At 43.0% G+C, this 15,925-nt stretch overlaps 1 protein-coding gene across 1 annotated transcript in view; it reads left to right on the top strand.

Moving 5' to 3' along the window:
- The window catches only part of DDX60 (DExD/H-box helicase 60), a 444,355-nt gene extending 431,944 nt beyond the window's left edge, over positions 1-12,411 (top strand). The window contains 2 exon segments of the mRNA XM_029604155.1: positions 419-570; positions 12,156-12,411. Of these exon segments, the coding sequence (XP_029460015.1) occupies positions 419-570; positions 12,156-12,411 (408 nt within the window).
- Positions 12,412-15,925: the final 3,514 nt, after the last annotated feature.

Below are 15,925 nucleotides of genomic sequence, written 5' to 3'. Positions count from 1 at the left end.
ATTTTCGTGCCGGTGAATTTTAATTTCCGCTCATCCTGATTCATCTTTCAAAGTGCTTTGACTTCCAGCAGCACTTTGATGCTTGTGTCTAATAGAACATGACTTCGTTCACTAAAAAAATGTGTTTTCTTTCACTGATAGAGCCTAAAATATAGCAGCACAAAAAGGTGCCAGCGGTTGTTCTAGGATGTGAAAAAGTTGCTGTTCTAATGTTAAGTTAATCAAAGTTATTCTGACTATATCCTTATCAGCTATTTGGAAATTCTGTGTCTTGCTGTGTTGTCAAGTGCCAATAAATCAAGCAAATATAAATACCCTAACATGAAAACCTGTGAGTACAATAATTTAGAAAACCCTAAAAATGTACACAATCATATATTTGAAAAGTAGCAAGCTCTTGTGTATTGTTTCCACACAGATTGTATTACGCACAATTGGCATTCATTCCAGCAACATTCCTGTGATTTGGTTAGAGAAATGTGATTGCCGAGGCAAGAAAAAGATACTGAATGCATATGCACTTGACTTCTTCAAACATGGTTCTTTAAAGGCAATTGCGCAAGAAAACAGGTAGGCAGTTCATATCTTTTGAATTTTGATTTTAATTCATAATTAAGCTTAAGTTTAACTTTATTATTGAATGTTTTATCACTATGGGACAGTATTGAACATCTTTGAATATAAGAAAGTAAAAAGGAAGAAAAAAGTAGAAAACATACCCAACAAACTGTCCAGCTGTGGTGTTTTTAATTTATTGAAAATTATTGCCCTGGTTAGTTTTGTTTTATCATCTATGACAAAACACAGTCTTAGGGGGTCACGTGATGTGGTGAGCTGTGAGGACATGCTCTCCTCAGCTCCAAGCCCTAGCCACCTCTAATCCAAATTTTCTCAAGGCCAACATGGACTTTACAATTCCGTTTTCTTCAAGATCCTGTTCTGCCTATGTGCATAGACAAATATATGCAAAAATCACTGATGGCTATGGCCCTCAAAAGCAGAAAAAAAGACAAGAAAAATTGAGGCCTGCACCGGAGAAGCCAGCGCTGGATCATGGCGAACCAGGTGAGGCAGGCCCTCTGCAGCCGTTTTGGAATCTCTCACGGAAAAAGTTACCACAGCGGTAGTGGCGGCATTAAATATAAAATTTGAAAATATTTCTTCTCAAATAATCACATTACAGAAATCTTTTGATGAAATTCAACCCAGAATAGAAGCCATGGAAGGAAGGATTTCCCTTCTTAAAGATGATTCAAACACGGCAGCAAGACAGTTGGCAGCATTAGAAACCCAAATTAAAGCGCAACGCGAGAAATTAGATGATCTAGAGCAGTGGTTCTCAACCTTTTTTCGGCCGGGACACACCTGACAGATGGTTCTCACATGCGTGACACACTGAACATATGACCATCACAGGGCTATATGTAAACATACACTCTGCATCCACGGGAACTTCCTTGACCCCTAACAATGGATGCAGAGCAGAACCAGGGCATTACCCATAGAACTGTAAAACTATATTAATAAATGTTTCAAAACAGCTGATGAACAGAATAACATCAAACAATTAAAACATAAAAATTATTAAAAATTGTCCAAACATCAATAAAATATTTCAAAACAGCAGACACATCACATAATACTCAATAATTAAAATGGCAGTCAATCAAGAAAAATAAATTTAAAATGCCACCTTTACTTACCCTCTCCAGCAACTCTCCTACTCCTTTCCCTTGAAAGCACATACCAGGAGCAGCAGCGGCTGCTGAAGCTCTGTCCTCATGGTCCTCTTCTTTAGGGCCCACAAGTCTCACACACACAGTCTCTGTCTCACACACAGATACCAGTCACCCCCCTGCCTAGTCATCTCTCTCTGTCTCTCTCACACACCCCAGTCACCTCCCTGCCCAGTCTCTGTCTCTCACACACCCTTGCTTAGAGCCCCAATGCTGTGTTCCCCTTTAATTTCGCAGTGGCAGATTTCCCAGTGCTGCCGCTGCCTTCTCAGCCGCACTGAAGCAGCAAACATTTATTTTAGAAAAATATGCCATAGCACTCAAGCCTTTCTCTGACTGTTGGGATATCCCTAGGCTCCCGCGGCCCCCCATCTGCCTGCTTTGACGGCCACTGGGAGCTCCAATTGCCCCATCTGTAATCAGCATGGCTGAGTGCCACTTTTACTTTAAACGCGGTTCTGCCGCTCTCACTGTTGCATCAGGGGGGGTGTGGGGGGGGGGGGCAGGCGGGAGAATCCCTGGAGCAACCGGCCTCTTTGTGCTTGCGACTCACTGCTGCTTTGGGGAATCCCTACTCTATTGCGGTTCCTAGTGCGGCTGGCCTCTTTTCTTTGTGGCTCGTCACTGTATTTAATTTCAGCACTTCCAGCCTATGGCGGCGACGGGGTCGGGCTTCTTCACTGCCACAGGCCTGGACACTTTCACTATCACTCCTCCCAGCCCCCCTCAAACCACCCCACCCCCGGGCTATGAGATGCCTCCCTTCTTTCTGCCCCACCAGCCAATCAGAGGCTTCCTACCACTGGCAAGAAGAAGGGAGGAGGCTTCCGATTGGCCCGCGGGGCAGGAAGAATGGAGGAGGCTTCCAATTGGTTCACAGGGCAGGAAGAATGGAGGAGGTTTCCCAGTGGCCCGTGGGGACAGGAAAAAGGTAAAGGGAAGTATAACTGGGGCTGTGGGTCACCGGGTGCCGCAACACACCAGCTGGTGCTTGGCGACACATTGGTATGTCGCGACACACCAGTTGAGAATTGCTGATCTAGAGAATAGATCACGCTGAAACAATTTAAGAATATCAGGAATCCAGAATCAATAGCTGAAGCCCAACTTACCACAGAGCTGTAGAAGTGGCTTCCAGAGGTATTAGAACTAGCTGAGCTGCATACCTCCCTTTTGATTGAGAGAGCCCACCGGCTAGGCATGAGACGCTTGGAGGATCCCAGTCCCAGGCTCATCATCACCCGCTTTTTAAACAGGGCTCAAAAGCAAGAAATTCTTAAATCTTACCGTCAGCATCAGGAGCTACATTTCCAAGGGCACACGGTGAGACTATTCCAGGACTACTTAGCTACGGTGTCACAAAGCCGCAAACTATTTTCTCCAATCTGTTCAGATTTGGTCACCAAACAAATCAATTTTTCGCTGCAATTTCCTTTGAAGCTCAAAGTGTGGCATGTAAATAAAGTTCTTTTTTTTGACGAGCCGGCTTCAGCGAGAGCTTTTCTGGACAGCCTAAAATGAAAGAGAACAAAACTGATCAGCGAGTAGAATTGGAAATAAGGGCACACAAAAGATGGTAACAACAATAGTTTATTAAACAAATACTGTTGATGTATTTTGTCTAAAAAGTTTTATTTCCGTCAAAATGTTATAATGTTAGTAGAAACAGTCTCAATAAAGTTCAGTCTGCACCCGTTATCAACTAGCAGCGCTAGAGCATGTATTTAATGATGCAGTTGCCGGGAAGAACGTGAGACGGAGTGCCCGGATGATTATTGCTAAATAAGAGCAGAAGCGGCTTTGTCACTGGTCCAGCGGTTAAAAGCCACAAGGGATCGCATACGATAAATTTCTCAGCTAAGCCTGGTTCCAATTTCAGAACTAACAGGAACACACGTTTACAGCCACAAACAGGAACACTCCCGACTAAGCAGAAACTGAGCTTGTCGTTGCTTCTAAGCCCTCAGACCAAAACTTGAAAAGAAAAACTGAAATCTCTCCTTTACTGATGGCTTCTTCATATTGACACATCGATTGGAACACAAATCGCCGGAGAAGGTGCCTGATCCCGTATTCAACTAGCCACAAAGCTCAACTGACCAGGGAAATTAAAACAGCACTCAAGTTGTGCTCTGGCTTAATAGATAGTACCATAATGTTCCTATATTTGTGATAAATTAAATAGCGGGTAATCCTTGTTTAGATTGTATTATTTTTCATGCGAGGTTCACCTAGGACAGATGAGCAAAAAAAAAAAAAAGATGTATCTTACTTATGGCCAATTTTTACATCCTATAGGTGTGCTAGGGTTCACACATTGAGAACGTGATCTCACTTATCCTGGGCTATTACTGCCCATGGAGAGGTTACATGTATCAGTAGAGGGGGGTTGGACAGGAAGGAGGGGGGGAGATGGGGAGGGGCGTAGGGAGGGATGGGGAGAGGGGGCAGGGTTCATGTTAATCTGTTTTGCTGTAATGAGGCAGATTGTAATGTTTTTTCATACCAGGATATTTTTCAATAGCCAGGTCCTAGAAACAGGAATTCTATCCTTTTCTTTTGAGAGTGGGACATATTCTACCCTGAGTTCAGGCTGGGGAACTCAGGGGGAAATTCAAATGAATTATCTTACTGGTCCATCGAAATCCTCAAGTGATCATGAGCGATCCCCTAAGGTTGGCATCATTACAAGTTAATGGCCTAGGGTCCCCGATTAAAAGGGCAAAAATATTACAGTTCTTGAGCAGACAAAGTTCAAATTGTGTGTCTGCAAGAAACGCATCTCTCCGAACAAGAGCATAAAAAATTGAAAAGCGAGTGACTGGGGTCTTGCTTTTTTGTTCACATTTATTAAAGAAATAAAGGATCCATCGGAGCGTTTCATTATTCTAATTGGATCCATTAGGGGTCGCATGATTACACTGTGCAATATCTATGGACCAAACAATCCTCATCATGAATTTTTTACAACTCTTACACAAAAGATTTAAACACATCAGCAGGGTTGGTTACTTCTGTTAGGAGATTTTAATTGTGTTGCTGATACATTACAGCACCAACTTCCTCAAATTCTCAGTCCTATACAGGTAATCCATTTTTATGCAAGCAATTGCAGGTCCTCGACTACTGGAGGAGCTTACATCCTACTTCTAAAGACTTCACCCATATCTCAAGAGCCCACAACACATTATCATGTATAGACTACATACTAGGTTCCAGGTGGTCTTTTCCCCAAGTTTTCAAAGCAGAGATAGGTCCCACTGTAATCACAGACCTTGCTCTCATTTGTGTGGACATTCTTATAGCAGAAAGTCCCAGAACATTCCAGCAATGGTGATTCCCTGCCTCCTTATATCAAGATAAATCCTTCAAGCAATATCTAATAGACAAATGGGACACATATGCCCAACATAACAAAGAGCATATCTCAAACCCCTCGTTATTCTGGGAAGCTAGTAAAGTGGTATTAAGGGGAGACATTATAGCCTATGTCAAAGCCAGAAACAAGAAACTTAATAAATCCATTTTAGATTTGGAGACAAAATTGAAAGCTGCCAAACATACATTGATGCAGGATTCCACTCCCGAAAATAGATCGGCCTACTTTAACATTCTAACTGCTCTCAACACATACCTCCACCAAAGAGCCCAGTGGAACTTACGCATTTATGAACATAAACTCTTTAAATTTGTCAATAAAGCCGGAAAACTCCTGGCAAATGTGGTTAGAGTAGCCAGAGGGAAGTCTTACATAGAAAGACCCAAAAAACATGAGTGGGCCATGCAGCCAAAAACTATCTGTAACACTTTAAAAGAATTCTACTCCAATCTATATAGTGACGATAGAACCAGATCCTCGGCTGATGAAGACCTCTTCTTCAAAAATTTAGCTATACTGTGTATCACAATGCAACAAGAAGCTTTTCTCAATAGTCCTATTAAATCCCAGGAGATTTTAAATGCCATTTCTGATAGTAAACTAGGGAAAACCCCAGGACCAGATGGCTTCTCCTTTGACTACTACAAATTATTGTCAGATATAGTCTCGCTACCTCTCCAACACTTTTATCATCAAGCCCTGGTATTAGGCAGATTTCCAGAGAACACCATGGATGCCCATATAACTATTCTGCCAAAGCCAGGAAAAGATCCAGTTCTTTTATCTTCTTATCAGCCAATCTCTTTATTAAATTGTGATATAAAGATTTTTGCTAAACTATTGGCTAATAGGCTCAATACTATCCTCCCATCTCTAATATCTTCCCATTAAGTTGGCTTTGTTAAGAGTAGGGATGCTGGATCGCATATTATCAAACTCATTACAGCTATGCAATATTCACTAAAGATGGGAACCCCAGCTATGGCGGTCAGCTTTGACCCTGAAAAAGCTTTTGACCTGGTATCGTGGCCATTCATGTTCTCAGTCCTTGCTCGTTTCAGGCTCTCAGGAGATTTTGTTCATAATATTGCCTTACTATATCATTCTCCTAAATCGTATATATTGGCAAACAACAACAGATCAGACCCCTTTCTGTAAGGCCGAGGAGTTCGGAAAGGATGTCCTCTCTCCCCTCTTATCTATCTTCTTTCCATAGACCCACTCCTCCGGAAGATAGCTGACAACACAACTATTCGAGGTTTAGAGGTAGAGGTCCAGGACACATGTTTTAAAGTCGCTGCATTTGCGGATGACATCCTCATCTATTTAACAGACCCCATTCACTCCTTGCTGAAGGTTCTGGAATATCAATCTCAGTTTGGTACATTTGCCGGTCTAAATATAAATAAAGACAATTAAGAAGCCTTAGATATATCAGGCCAACTTCATCAATCTTGGCTGAGTACTTTCCACTCAAATGGGCCTCTTCCAGCATAAAATACTTGGGTATTCACATTCCTATACAACCTTCACGTTTTTACAAGGTTAATTTCCAGCCACTTTACCAGTCCCTTTGTAAAAACATCAAACGATGGCTTAATCTTCCCTTATCTCTATTTGGCAGAATATATCTATTAAAAATGATTGAATTGCTGGTCTGTGATATCCGATATTCTCAATCTTCATCATCCTATTACATATTCACTAGTTATTCTCAAAGGGGTGGACTCCTCCTTGTCTCTTCCTTTGCCTCAATGTAAATTGGTAGATTTTCTTCTCACCATTGGTCAACACATGGTTTTGTCAAATTGGAAAATAAGTGATTTACTATCAGAACATCTATGCTGGAACTCTGTATGCCTATATTAACAGATTAGCAAAGTGGTCACAGGTATGGAAGCCCTTAGATATTTATACTGCTTCTAAATCATACGGATCAGGCCTCCCTTTTCATTATGAGATGCCTGTTATGTTTTCTATTGGCATACTGTTGTTTTTCCTTTTCCTGCAATAAAAAGATTTAAACAGAAAAAAATGATTGAATTGCTCAAATGGCTATACCTTTTGCAAATGGCCCCAATATGGCAAATTAGAAGAGATATCAGAGCAATAGAGAGATAATTCTCCAGATTTGTTTGGCAAGGAAAAAAAAGCTAGGTTGCCGCTGCATATCTTGCAGGCCCCGTGGGCTGTGGGTGGTCTTCATTGTCCAAACCTCCGACATTACAGTCTTACCTGTATGTTGCGTATTATCCACAATTGGCTCTACAAATCATCCCTATTCTCCCCATATGATATGTTGAGGTCATGGTTGGGTGGATGCTCAACCCAATCCACCCCTTCCCTTCCTTTGACTTTTTGCATTCTTGCAATATGCCGGAAGGCCTGGGCGGCATTATGTAAACATCTAGACCTTAAATCATGGAGTACTGCTCTTATTGAAATTTGTGCTAATCCAGACTTTGCCCTGGGTTGCATATAAGGGGTCTTCCAACGATGGCAACATTTCGGTCTGGAATATATACATCAATTTTTTTAACACAAAACAAACTCAGTGGCCAGCTTTACAGATATACAATCTTTGTATCATATCCCACATAAGGATTTTTATGTATATTTACAAGTTAGGTACTACATCACAACTTCCTGCCTAGAAAACCTGAATTTAGAACATAAAGGTGCAATATCTTCTTTTTTTCATTTCATGTGGCTCTCAACTTAGCTTGTACGTAGCTCTTACGTTGTTCTCCCAAAAACTATTAGAAGGGCCCCCACCCACCATCTTTCAATATGTTATTTCCCTTTGGTCTAAATGGCCAAATATAACACTCACACTCTGACTTTAAACAATTCTTTTCAGAAATTCCCAAAATATCTGAGAACATATTGATATGGGAACTCCAATATAAATTCATATGGCAATTATATATTCCACAAGCCCTCACATATAAAAGGAAACTTTGCACTTCCCCCATATGTGAGAAATGTTCAACTGCTACAAATGACTATTTGCATAGTTTTTGGGAATGCCCTCACATCCAAGATCTCTGGAACTCAGTGAACCAGAAATGATCAATTATTTTACAGTTGGTAATCCCAATTGATATGCATTTCTGGCTGTTTGGGAAACAATTAGCAGTTATGCACATTTGGCCCAGAGAGTCAAAACAGTTATTAGACAAAGCCAGACTGACCACAAAGCAATCTATCCTGATGTGTTGGATAGGTCCCCACCAACCGACGTTCTCCTTGTGGGAACAGAAAATGCTCAAGCTACTAACAATGGAATACTTGTCGGCTGTGCAATCTTCTGCCAAACGCAGAGAGGAGTCGAGATCTATCTGGCTTCCCTTCTTACGTTCTTTACCTCCTGAGTCTTCACAAAACCTACCCATAATCTAAATTTTGCATTAATTCCCTTGATCGGAAAGTTCTGAGACTGAATATTAGAGGCCACACACACCAGGTCTTATCCCTAACAACATATGTTACAATCTAATACTATACCTGGCAGCCCATTACTATTACTAACTAGATATTATCTCTTGTTAACTCTACCCTACAGGTCCCACTTTAATAAAGGTGCTGATACCATACTGTGCAATTACATAATCAATCAATCTGCTGTTATTTAAATATGTGGTTAGCTCAGTGGATACCACAACCAGTGGGTAATATCCACCAGAAAAAATAGCAATACAAGCTCAAAAGGAAAGGGTTAAGGGGGTTGGAAGGGGGGGGGGATGGGGGGAAGAGTAGAAAACATGGGGTAATGTTCAAATGGTATAATTGTTTTCATTCACTATTGATAGAATCTTATTGTTAGATTTACAAATGGTTACAAATCGTTGTAAATATTCAGTGCATATAATTTGCATACTGTTTATTCCAGTAAATTTCAATGTTGTACTGATGTAAAACCCCAATAAAAATGATAAACAAAAAAAAAGAAAAACCAGTCTTAGATTATTGTTGGTATTTCTTTTGCAAAGAATGTTCCATGGTACCTGTCTCAATGTTTGCAATATGTTTGCAATTTAGTGGAATTATCTTTGACCAAATCTACAGCTTCCTTTCCTTTTTATTCAAAGATTTTTTCCTGTGTATGAATTTGTTTTGTATATCTAGCGATAAAATCATTGCTGTAAAATAAAAACTGGACTACCTGGAACTGGTGAACTGAAATTCTGGATTGCAGCATAGTAGACCGGAAGACTTATTGGTTGTGTCCGATTGTTTTGCATCTTTCCCAGATGGTGTACTGGACTATGACTTACTTTTCTTTTGCTTTTTTCAAAGCTGCTTCCATATCCACCAAATGATGATAGAGCTGAACTTTTTTATTCACTGGAGACTGCATCTCAAGTCAATCTTCTTTTACATTGGCAATGTATTGAGAAGTTCTTGCCAGATTTTTAATTGAAGATCTTGACATTTTTTATGTATACGGATAGTGATTGATTGTTTAAATGGTTGTATGAACTTGAGCACATCAGGAAAATCTTCAGTAAAATACTATTCTTCCTCCAGATTAAATGCTATGAAGATTGCTATTTTTTGGAAAAAGCTAGGTAATACATGTTATCTGGCACTGCAGTACATCTTGCTGGTTCCAGAAAAGGATCAGATGATTACTGTACAGAATTTTCCACAGACAGAAATAACTGTGATTCAAATTATGAAAGTGATTGACTTTCAGAATCTGAGATTAGAACTGGGTCATCTTTAGAAAGTAGTTTATTTGTAGATGGTAATACACTACAGTATGAGATCTTTTGTCCTTGGTGCTTAAAGGCCTCTGATAAGGAAGGATTGAAGACTAGGTCTGTAGTTCAGACCCAAATCTTTCCAAAACAACCTGAACTATTCTTGAAGGAGAATTAAGCAAAGAATGTTTTGGGTAATTGTGGACAAAGTCCATCCACATTCTCTGAACAAAAGGATGGCATTCAGATGAAGACTGATGATGTACAAAAGAAGAAGTATCCAATTCAGAGATTAAAACCAGTGAAAATTATATAGCAGAAGAATCTCTGTGCTGAATAGGTGTACTGGCGCCGACGGTTGTTTGCATCAGAATCTTCTGCACTGATGTGGATGACATGGACAGCATCACCACTTCAAGGATTTTAAGCATGGAAAAACTTTATCAATTCTATGGTTTTCGATGCCAATACACTGGCACTGGAAATAGACAGCACCAATAATCTCTACCCTGCTAGCATCTCGGTGCAATCACAGTTCCAGAAATCATAACTCCTCTCCTTAAGTAACAGTCTCCTCTTATAGCAACTCGGAGTCTGGTTAATTTATTTCTCTTCTCTTTAGTCCTTGCACAAGCTAGCCTGGTCCTCTTTTGTAGATTCCTTAGATAAAAGAATTCTTACATGAATGTCCTGCTCAGTTTAAGGAAAAATCCCTCCTGCTGCAGCATTAGGATCCTCCGAGTCCCAAAACAAGTTCCCTCTGGCACAATTTGGCTTCCTGATCCAGAAAAGCTCCTGCCTCATTTAAGTGCACATTTTATCTTTAACTTCCATCTTCCAGGCTCTATTGCATGCTCTGCTTCTTATCCTCTACTCTCAAGCCTTTGGGGGATTTTTAAGAGAAAATCCCTGCACTCCTGCTGCTCCCTTCTGGGTGAGAATCACAGCTCCATCCTACTCCTTTTCCTTGCAATCTGGAACAGCCTCAGACTCAGGAGAGTCAGGGTCTTTTATCACCTGTGCTCCTTAACTGAGCCCCTCAGGGGATGAACCCCCTTGTCTGTCAAGAAGGCAGGTTACACCTCCTGACACATAGCTGACACAGAGCTCTGGAATATTCCTATGCTGGTTTCAGATTAACCTTTTGCCCCATGCATATCCTGGGCACTTCCAGCAGATGTTGACACACTGTTTACAACCTTTCAAGGCTCCCATAAATGGGCGGCCTCTCAGCACGGATGTGCATGTGCTGCAAACAACCCGATGCATCCATGTGGGTGGCTGCCCCCACCGCGCCTGGCCTTACCTCAGGTGCATCGGGGTGAGGGGGGGGGGGGTTCTTGCCCCACCCCTCTGCATGTATAATGGCATCGGAATCGTGCTGCCAGTGCTGTGGGGATCCTCTTCACAGCAGTGCCACTGCTGATACCACTCCTCCAGGTTGGCCCGGTGTCTGGTGCGGTGATGTCATCAAACGCGCTCCTACACTGAGCCACCTGATTGGCCTGAGGAGCACGTGATGCCACTGTCGGGGGAAGGGCAGCTGGGGGGAGATTTAAAACCTGCTTGCTTCCCTCTACTCAATCGCTTACTCATTGGCCGCAAAGCAGATCTGATTCTCACAGCGATCGCTGATTGACTGAGCCGGCTCCATTCCTGTTGGGCTGACGGTTCGAGACTCCCCTGTTCGCTGGTAAGTAGTGCTGAAATAGCACTCCTATTCTTGTAAATTAAAAAAAAATAATAATTCTTTGACTTTTCCTTTTCTGGACTTTAAAGCAGCGGGACCTTTGGCTGTTCAGCAAGCTCAAAATAATAGAGCCACCTGCCGTTTCGCAGCCGCATCCACTGCATGTTCGTCCTCGGTTTCCATAGACCTTGCTCCTGTACAAATTTTTTTTTTTTTTTTTTTTATAATTGTAATTTGCTAAGATATGGCCGATACACATCAGGATCATGTCTATCTGAAAGGAAGTAACAGATGTCCCTGAGGTCCAACTCCTTGGCTGTGGATCGGCAGTGTCCAGCAGAATGTGCTATGGGGGTTTTAGGAACCCCCGTCTTTGAGGCATCCATAGGTCCATAACGTTCAAGTCCTCACTCTATGGCCCTCTCGCCCGCTGGCGTTTCTGACCAGAAGGGAACTAGAAACCTAAAGTGAGGTGGTAGGGCACCTGGGCCGAGAAAAAATGGTTAAAACAGAGTCCGAGAAATGTGGGGAAAAGGTCAGAAATACCCCAAATGGAAAACATAATTTGGCTAATTCTGCGCTCAAAATGGGCCAAGGAGGAAAAGCACAGGGGGTAGCACTGGTTGTGTCTGTGCCCTCAATAGGTCCGGCATGACCAAATGTGCATACCGAGCCTTTACCCAGGGCAGCAGCAGCAACAGAAGAGGTGCAGGTCTGCCAGCAGAGGAAAACCCACTGGTGGCTGAAGAGGAAGAGAGGCTGCTGGCTGCAGGCCACAGCAAACTTCAACCCACCAGGATGTTGAACTACCATACCACCGTAGTGTTCCTTCCTGCTTCAGCACCAACTCCCCTCCCCCTTGGGCTGATGAGAAGAGGAGCTCATCCCACCATGGCCTGAAAAGAAGAGGAGTCCATGTGGCCATGGTGGAGCTCATCCCTCTAGTTCCATAGAGAAGAGGAGCCCAGGGGACATGATGGAGCTCATTCCATCAGGCCCGAAGAGAACAGGAGGCCTTGTATGTTTCTAAGTCTATTTGAGAGTTTATGTATGTGTGTATGTCTGTGTGCGAGCCTGTCTGTGTCTATGTGAAAGCTTGTGTGTATGTGGCTGTGTGACAGCCTGTATGCTTGTGATTGGCTGTAAAAGAGTTTATATGTGGCCGTGTGAGAGCCTATGTGCTTGTATGTGTCTGTGTGAAAGCTTGTATGTGTGTGGCTGTGTGACAGCCTGTATGCTTGTGATTGGCTGTAAAAGAGTTTATATGTGGCCGTGTGAGAGCCTATGTGCTTGTATGTGTGTCTGTAAGTACCTGTATGCATGTATGTGTGTATGTGTGAGATCCTGTGTTTTTGTGTGTGTGCGCCTGTCAGAATTCAGGAAGAAGACATTCCAGGTGTCCATGTTAGTGGCCCGAATAATATGGCAGCAGTTCTATATGGTCCAATATATTTACAAGTGTGTCCAAAATCTGAAGCCATTTCTGTGGAGTGAGTCAGGCGAATCCATCATTCCTGTCCCTTTACATGACCTGGAAGAGGCTATGCATCACCTACTGCACTCAGTATATGAGGTCTTTGACACCTCAGCCTGTACCTCAATGGCCTCCATAGGCGCTCACCACATGACTTAGCTATAGGTAAATGCCATTCACAAAGATGTCCATGAAAAACTGGCCAATCTTCCATGCCTTGGGGACAAACCTCTTCGAAGAAAAGCTTTGAGAAACCAGAATCTGGCTGTGCAGTCCTTATCGACCTCAGGGGATGCTCTGCCTAATCCCAGACAGCCCTACTACTCTTATAGAAAGCCGTACTACCCCAGGAAGCCTTTCAGACCTTACCAACAATACCGTCTTCCCCCTCTGATGTAGGCCAGACATGCCTCTCAGGTCCAGGCCTCATGCCTCAATCCCAGGGAGCGTTGCCAACAGGAGCTGCCACAGCAACAACAACCATCAAATCCAGCACCCAGTTTTTGACATCCTCATCCCCTGCCCCAACTTCTCGAGTGGGAGGGAGAATACATCTCTTTCTTACAGTCTGTAGATTTATCACCATCAATCGGTGGATCTTGAGCATTGGGGAACATTGATATTGCCTCAACTTCATTTCAAGGCCACCAGCTCCACATCTACCAATTCCCCCGTCAACCCATCCCAAACTTCTCTTCTGTATTGTGAGATTCAACAACTGCTTCAACATAAGGCGATTCAGGAGGAACCCACACTCGAAATCCAGAATGATTTATACTCACAATACCTCCTTATGTCCAAGAAGACAGGGTGCTGTGGTCTAGAGTGGATCTCCACACTCTCAATCTCCACATCTGTAGACAGAAGTTTTGGATGCTGACCTTGAGCACCAACCTTCCCTTTCAGGTGCTCACTGGACCTGAAAGATACATATGCTTATATTCCCATCCACTCACCTACTGGTGCTTCCTCTGCTTCCAAGTGGCCAACAGTCGATACCAATAAAAGATGCTGCCATTTGGCCTATCCTCGGCTCTAAGAGTATTCACAAATTGCCTGGCTTTAGTCGCCATGCATCTCAGGTGTCTGAGGATCAGAGTCTTCTCTTATCTAGATGACTAGCTGATAGTAGCCCCATCTCCGGATACATTATGCAATCATATGCACTCCACCATTGGCCTCCTTTAGTCGATGGGCTTCCTTGTCAATTTCGAGATATTGGTCCTTGTCCTAACACAGAGACTGCAGTTCAATGGGGCATTCAAACACAATGCTGATAAAGGTGTTCCTTCTCCCGAGCAGGGTGTCAAACCTTTGCCGGGTGGCCACCTCACTACTTCAATCTTCTCGAGCAACAGCCCACAACATTTTCAAGTTGCTGGGCTATCTCGCAGCAGCTATTCATGTGGTTGACTATACATAAGACAGATTCAATAGAGGTTGCAGACGAGTAGACTCAGCACCTCCAACCCCTCCACACCAAATTTGTGATAACCGCTGGAATGTCGCAAGAAATTCTCTGGTGGATCAATTGCTGCCACTATCAGTCTGGTACCACTCTACATCTATTCCCCCCCCCCCCCCCCCATCTGATGATACTAGGCTTGGATGCATTGACATCCGGTTGGGGAATTCACACAGGGCCCCTCTGGATGAAGAAACTTTGGTCAAAACCAGAAAGTCATTTCCAAACCAACCTGTTAGAACTCAGGGCTATTTGTCATGCCCTTCACACTTTCAGCCATGTCCTGCATGGAAAGAACATCACAATCCAAATAGACAATCAAATAACAATGCATTATGTGAACAAACAAGGGGGCATGGGCTCCTAGACTCATTGCCACAAAACCTTGCAGATCTGGCAGTGGGCAATATCTCACAAAGCCTCACTGCACATGACATACATCCTTGGTGTCAACAACATGGAGACAAACCACCTCACTAGAGTTTCAGACCCCAAGAAGGGTCTCTAGATCAGACAGTGGTCAATGACCTTTTTCGTCAGTGGGCTTTCCATGGATAGATCTCTTTGCTACAGAGGGCAACAGGAAGCTGGAACAATCCTGCTCAGTCCTTTACAACCCCTAGGAGAGAGGCCCCAGATGCCTTCCTTTTCTCATGGGGAGAAGGAGTCATGTACGCTTTTCTTCCAATCCCGTTCATTGCTCGCACCATTCAAAACATCATCCTCGACTGGGTTAGAATGATTCTGATAGCTCCAACCTGGCCCAGACAACCGAGGTTCTCATATCTAGTTCATTTATCTGTCAAGTCTCCTTTGCTGCTGGTAAGCAACCCTTTTCTGCTGACTCAGAAAGGTGGGACCCTACTGCATCCCAAACTGCAATTCTTCCACCTCACAGTGTGGATATTGAATGCTTGATCCTTCTTTCAGCTCATAAGTCTTCCACATACCAGAACTTCTCCTTTAAGTGGAGCTGTTATGGTTGTGCAGTGGACCCCTTCAGGTGTGTTCCATCAGTACTACTTGACTACCTGCTTCAGCTATCTAGGACAGGTCTAGTAACATTGTCAGAGTTCACCTGAGTGCCATAGCGGCATACCATATACAGGAGGAGGGACACCCCACATCTCTACATACTCTAGTATCCATATTCATGAAAGGACTGGTAAGAATTAAGCCAGTCATAAAAACCCCGGTGCTATGGGACATCAACATAGAAACATAGAAACATAGAAATGACGGCAGAAGAAGACCAATTGGTCCTTCCAGTCTGCCCAGCAAGCTTTACACTTCTTTTTTCTCATACTTATCGGTTTCTCTTGGCTCTTAGTAACCTTAGGTTCTATTTCCCTTTCACCCCCACCATTAATGTAGAGAGCAGTGATGGAGCTGCTTCCAAGTGAAATATTAAGTTTGATTAGTTGGGTAAGCGGCAGCATAGCTCTCTGCCGTTGAAGCAGAGAGCAATGCTGGAT

This window comes from Rhinatrema bivittatum, chromosome 1 (genome assembly GCF_901001135.1).
Source record: "Rhinatrema bivittatum chromosome 1, aRhiBiv1.1, whole genome shotgun sequence".
Taxonomy (NCBI): domain Eukaryota; kingdom Metazoa; phylum Chordata; class Amphibia; order Gymnophiona; family Rhinatrematidae; genus Rhinatrema; species Rhinatrema bivittatum.
This window is presented reverse-complemented; position numbering and strand designations above follow the sequence as displayed.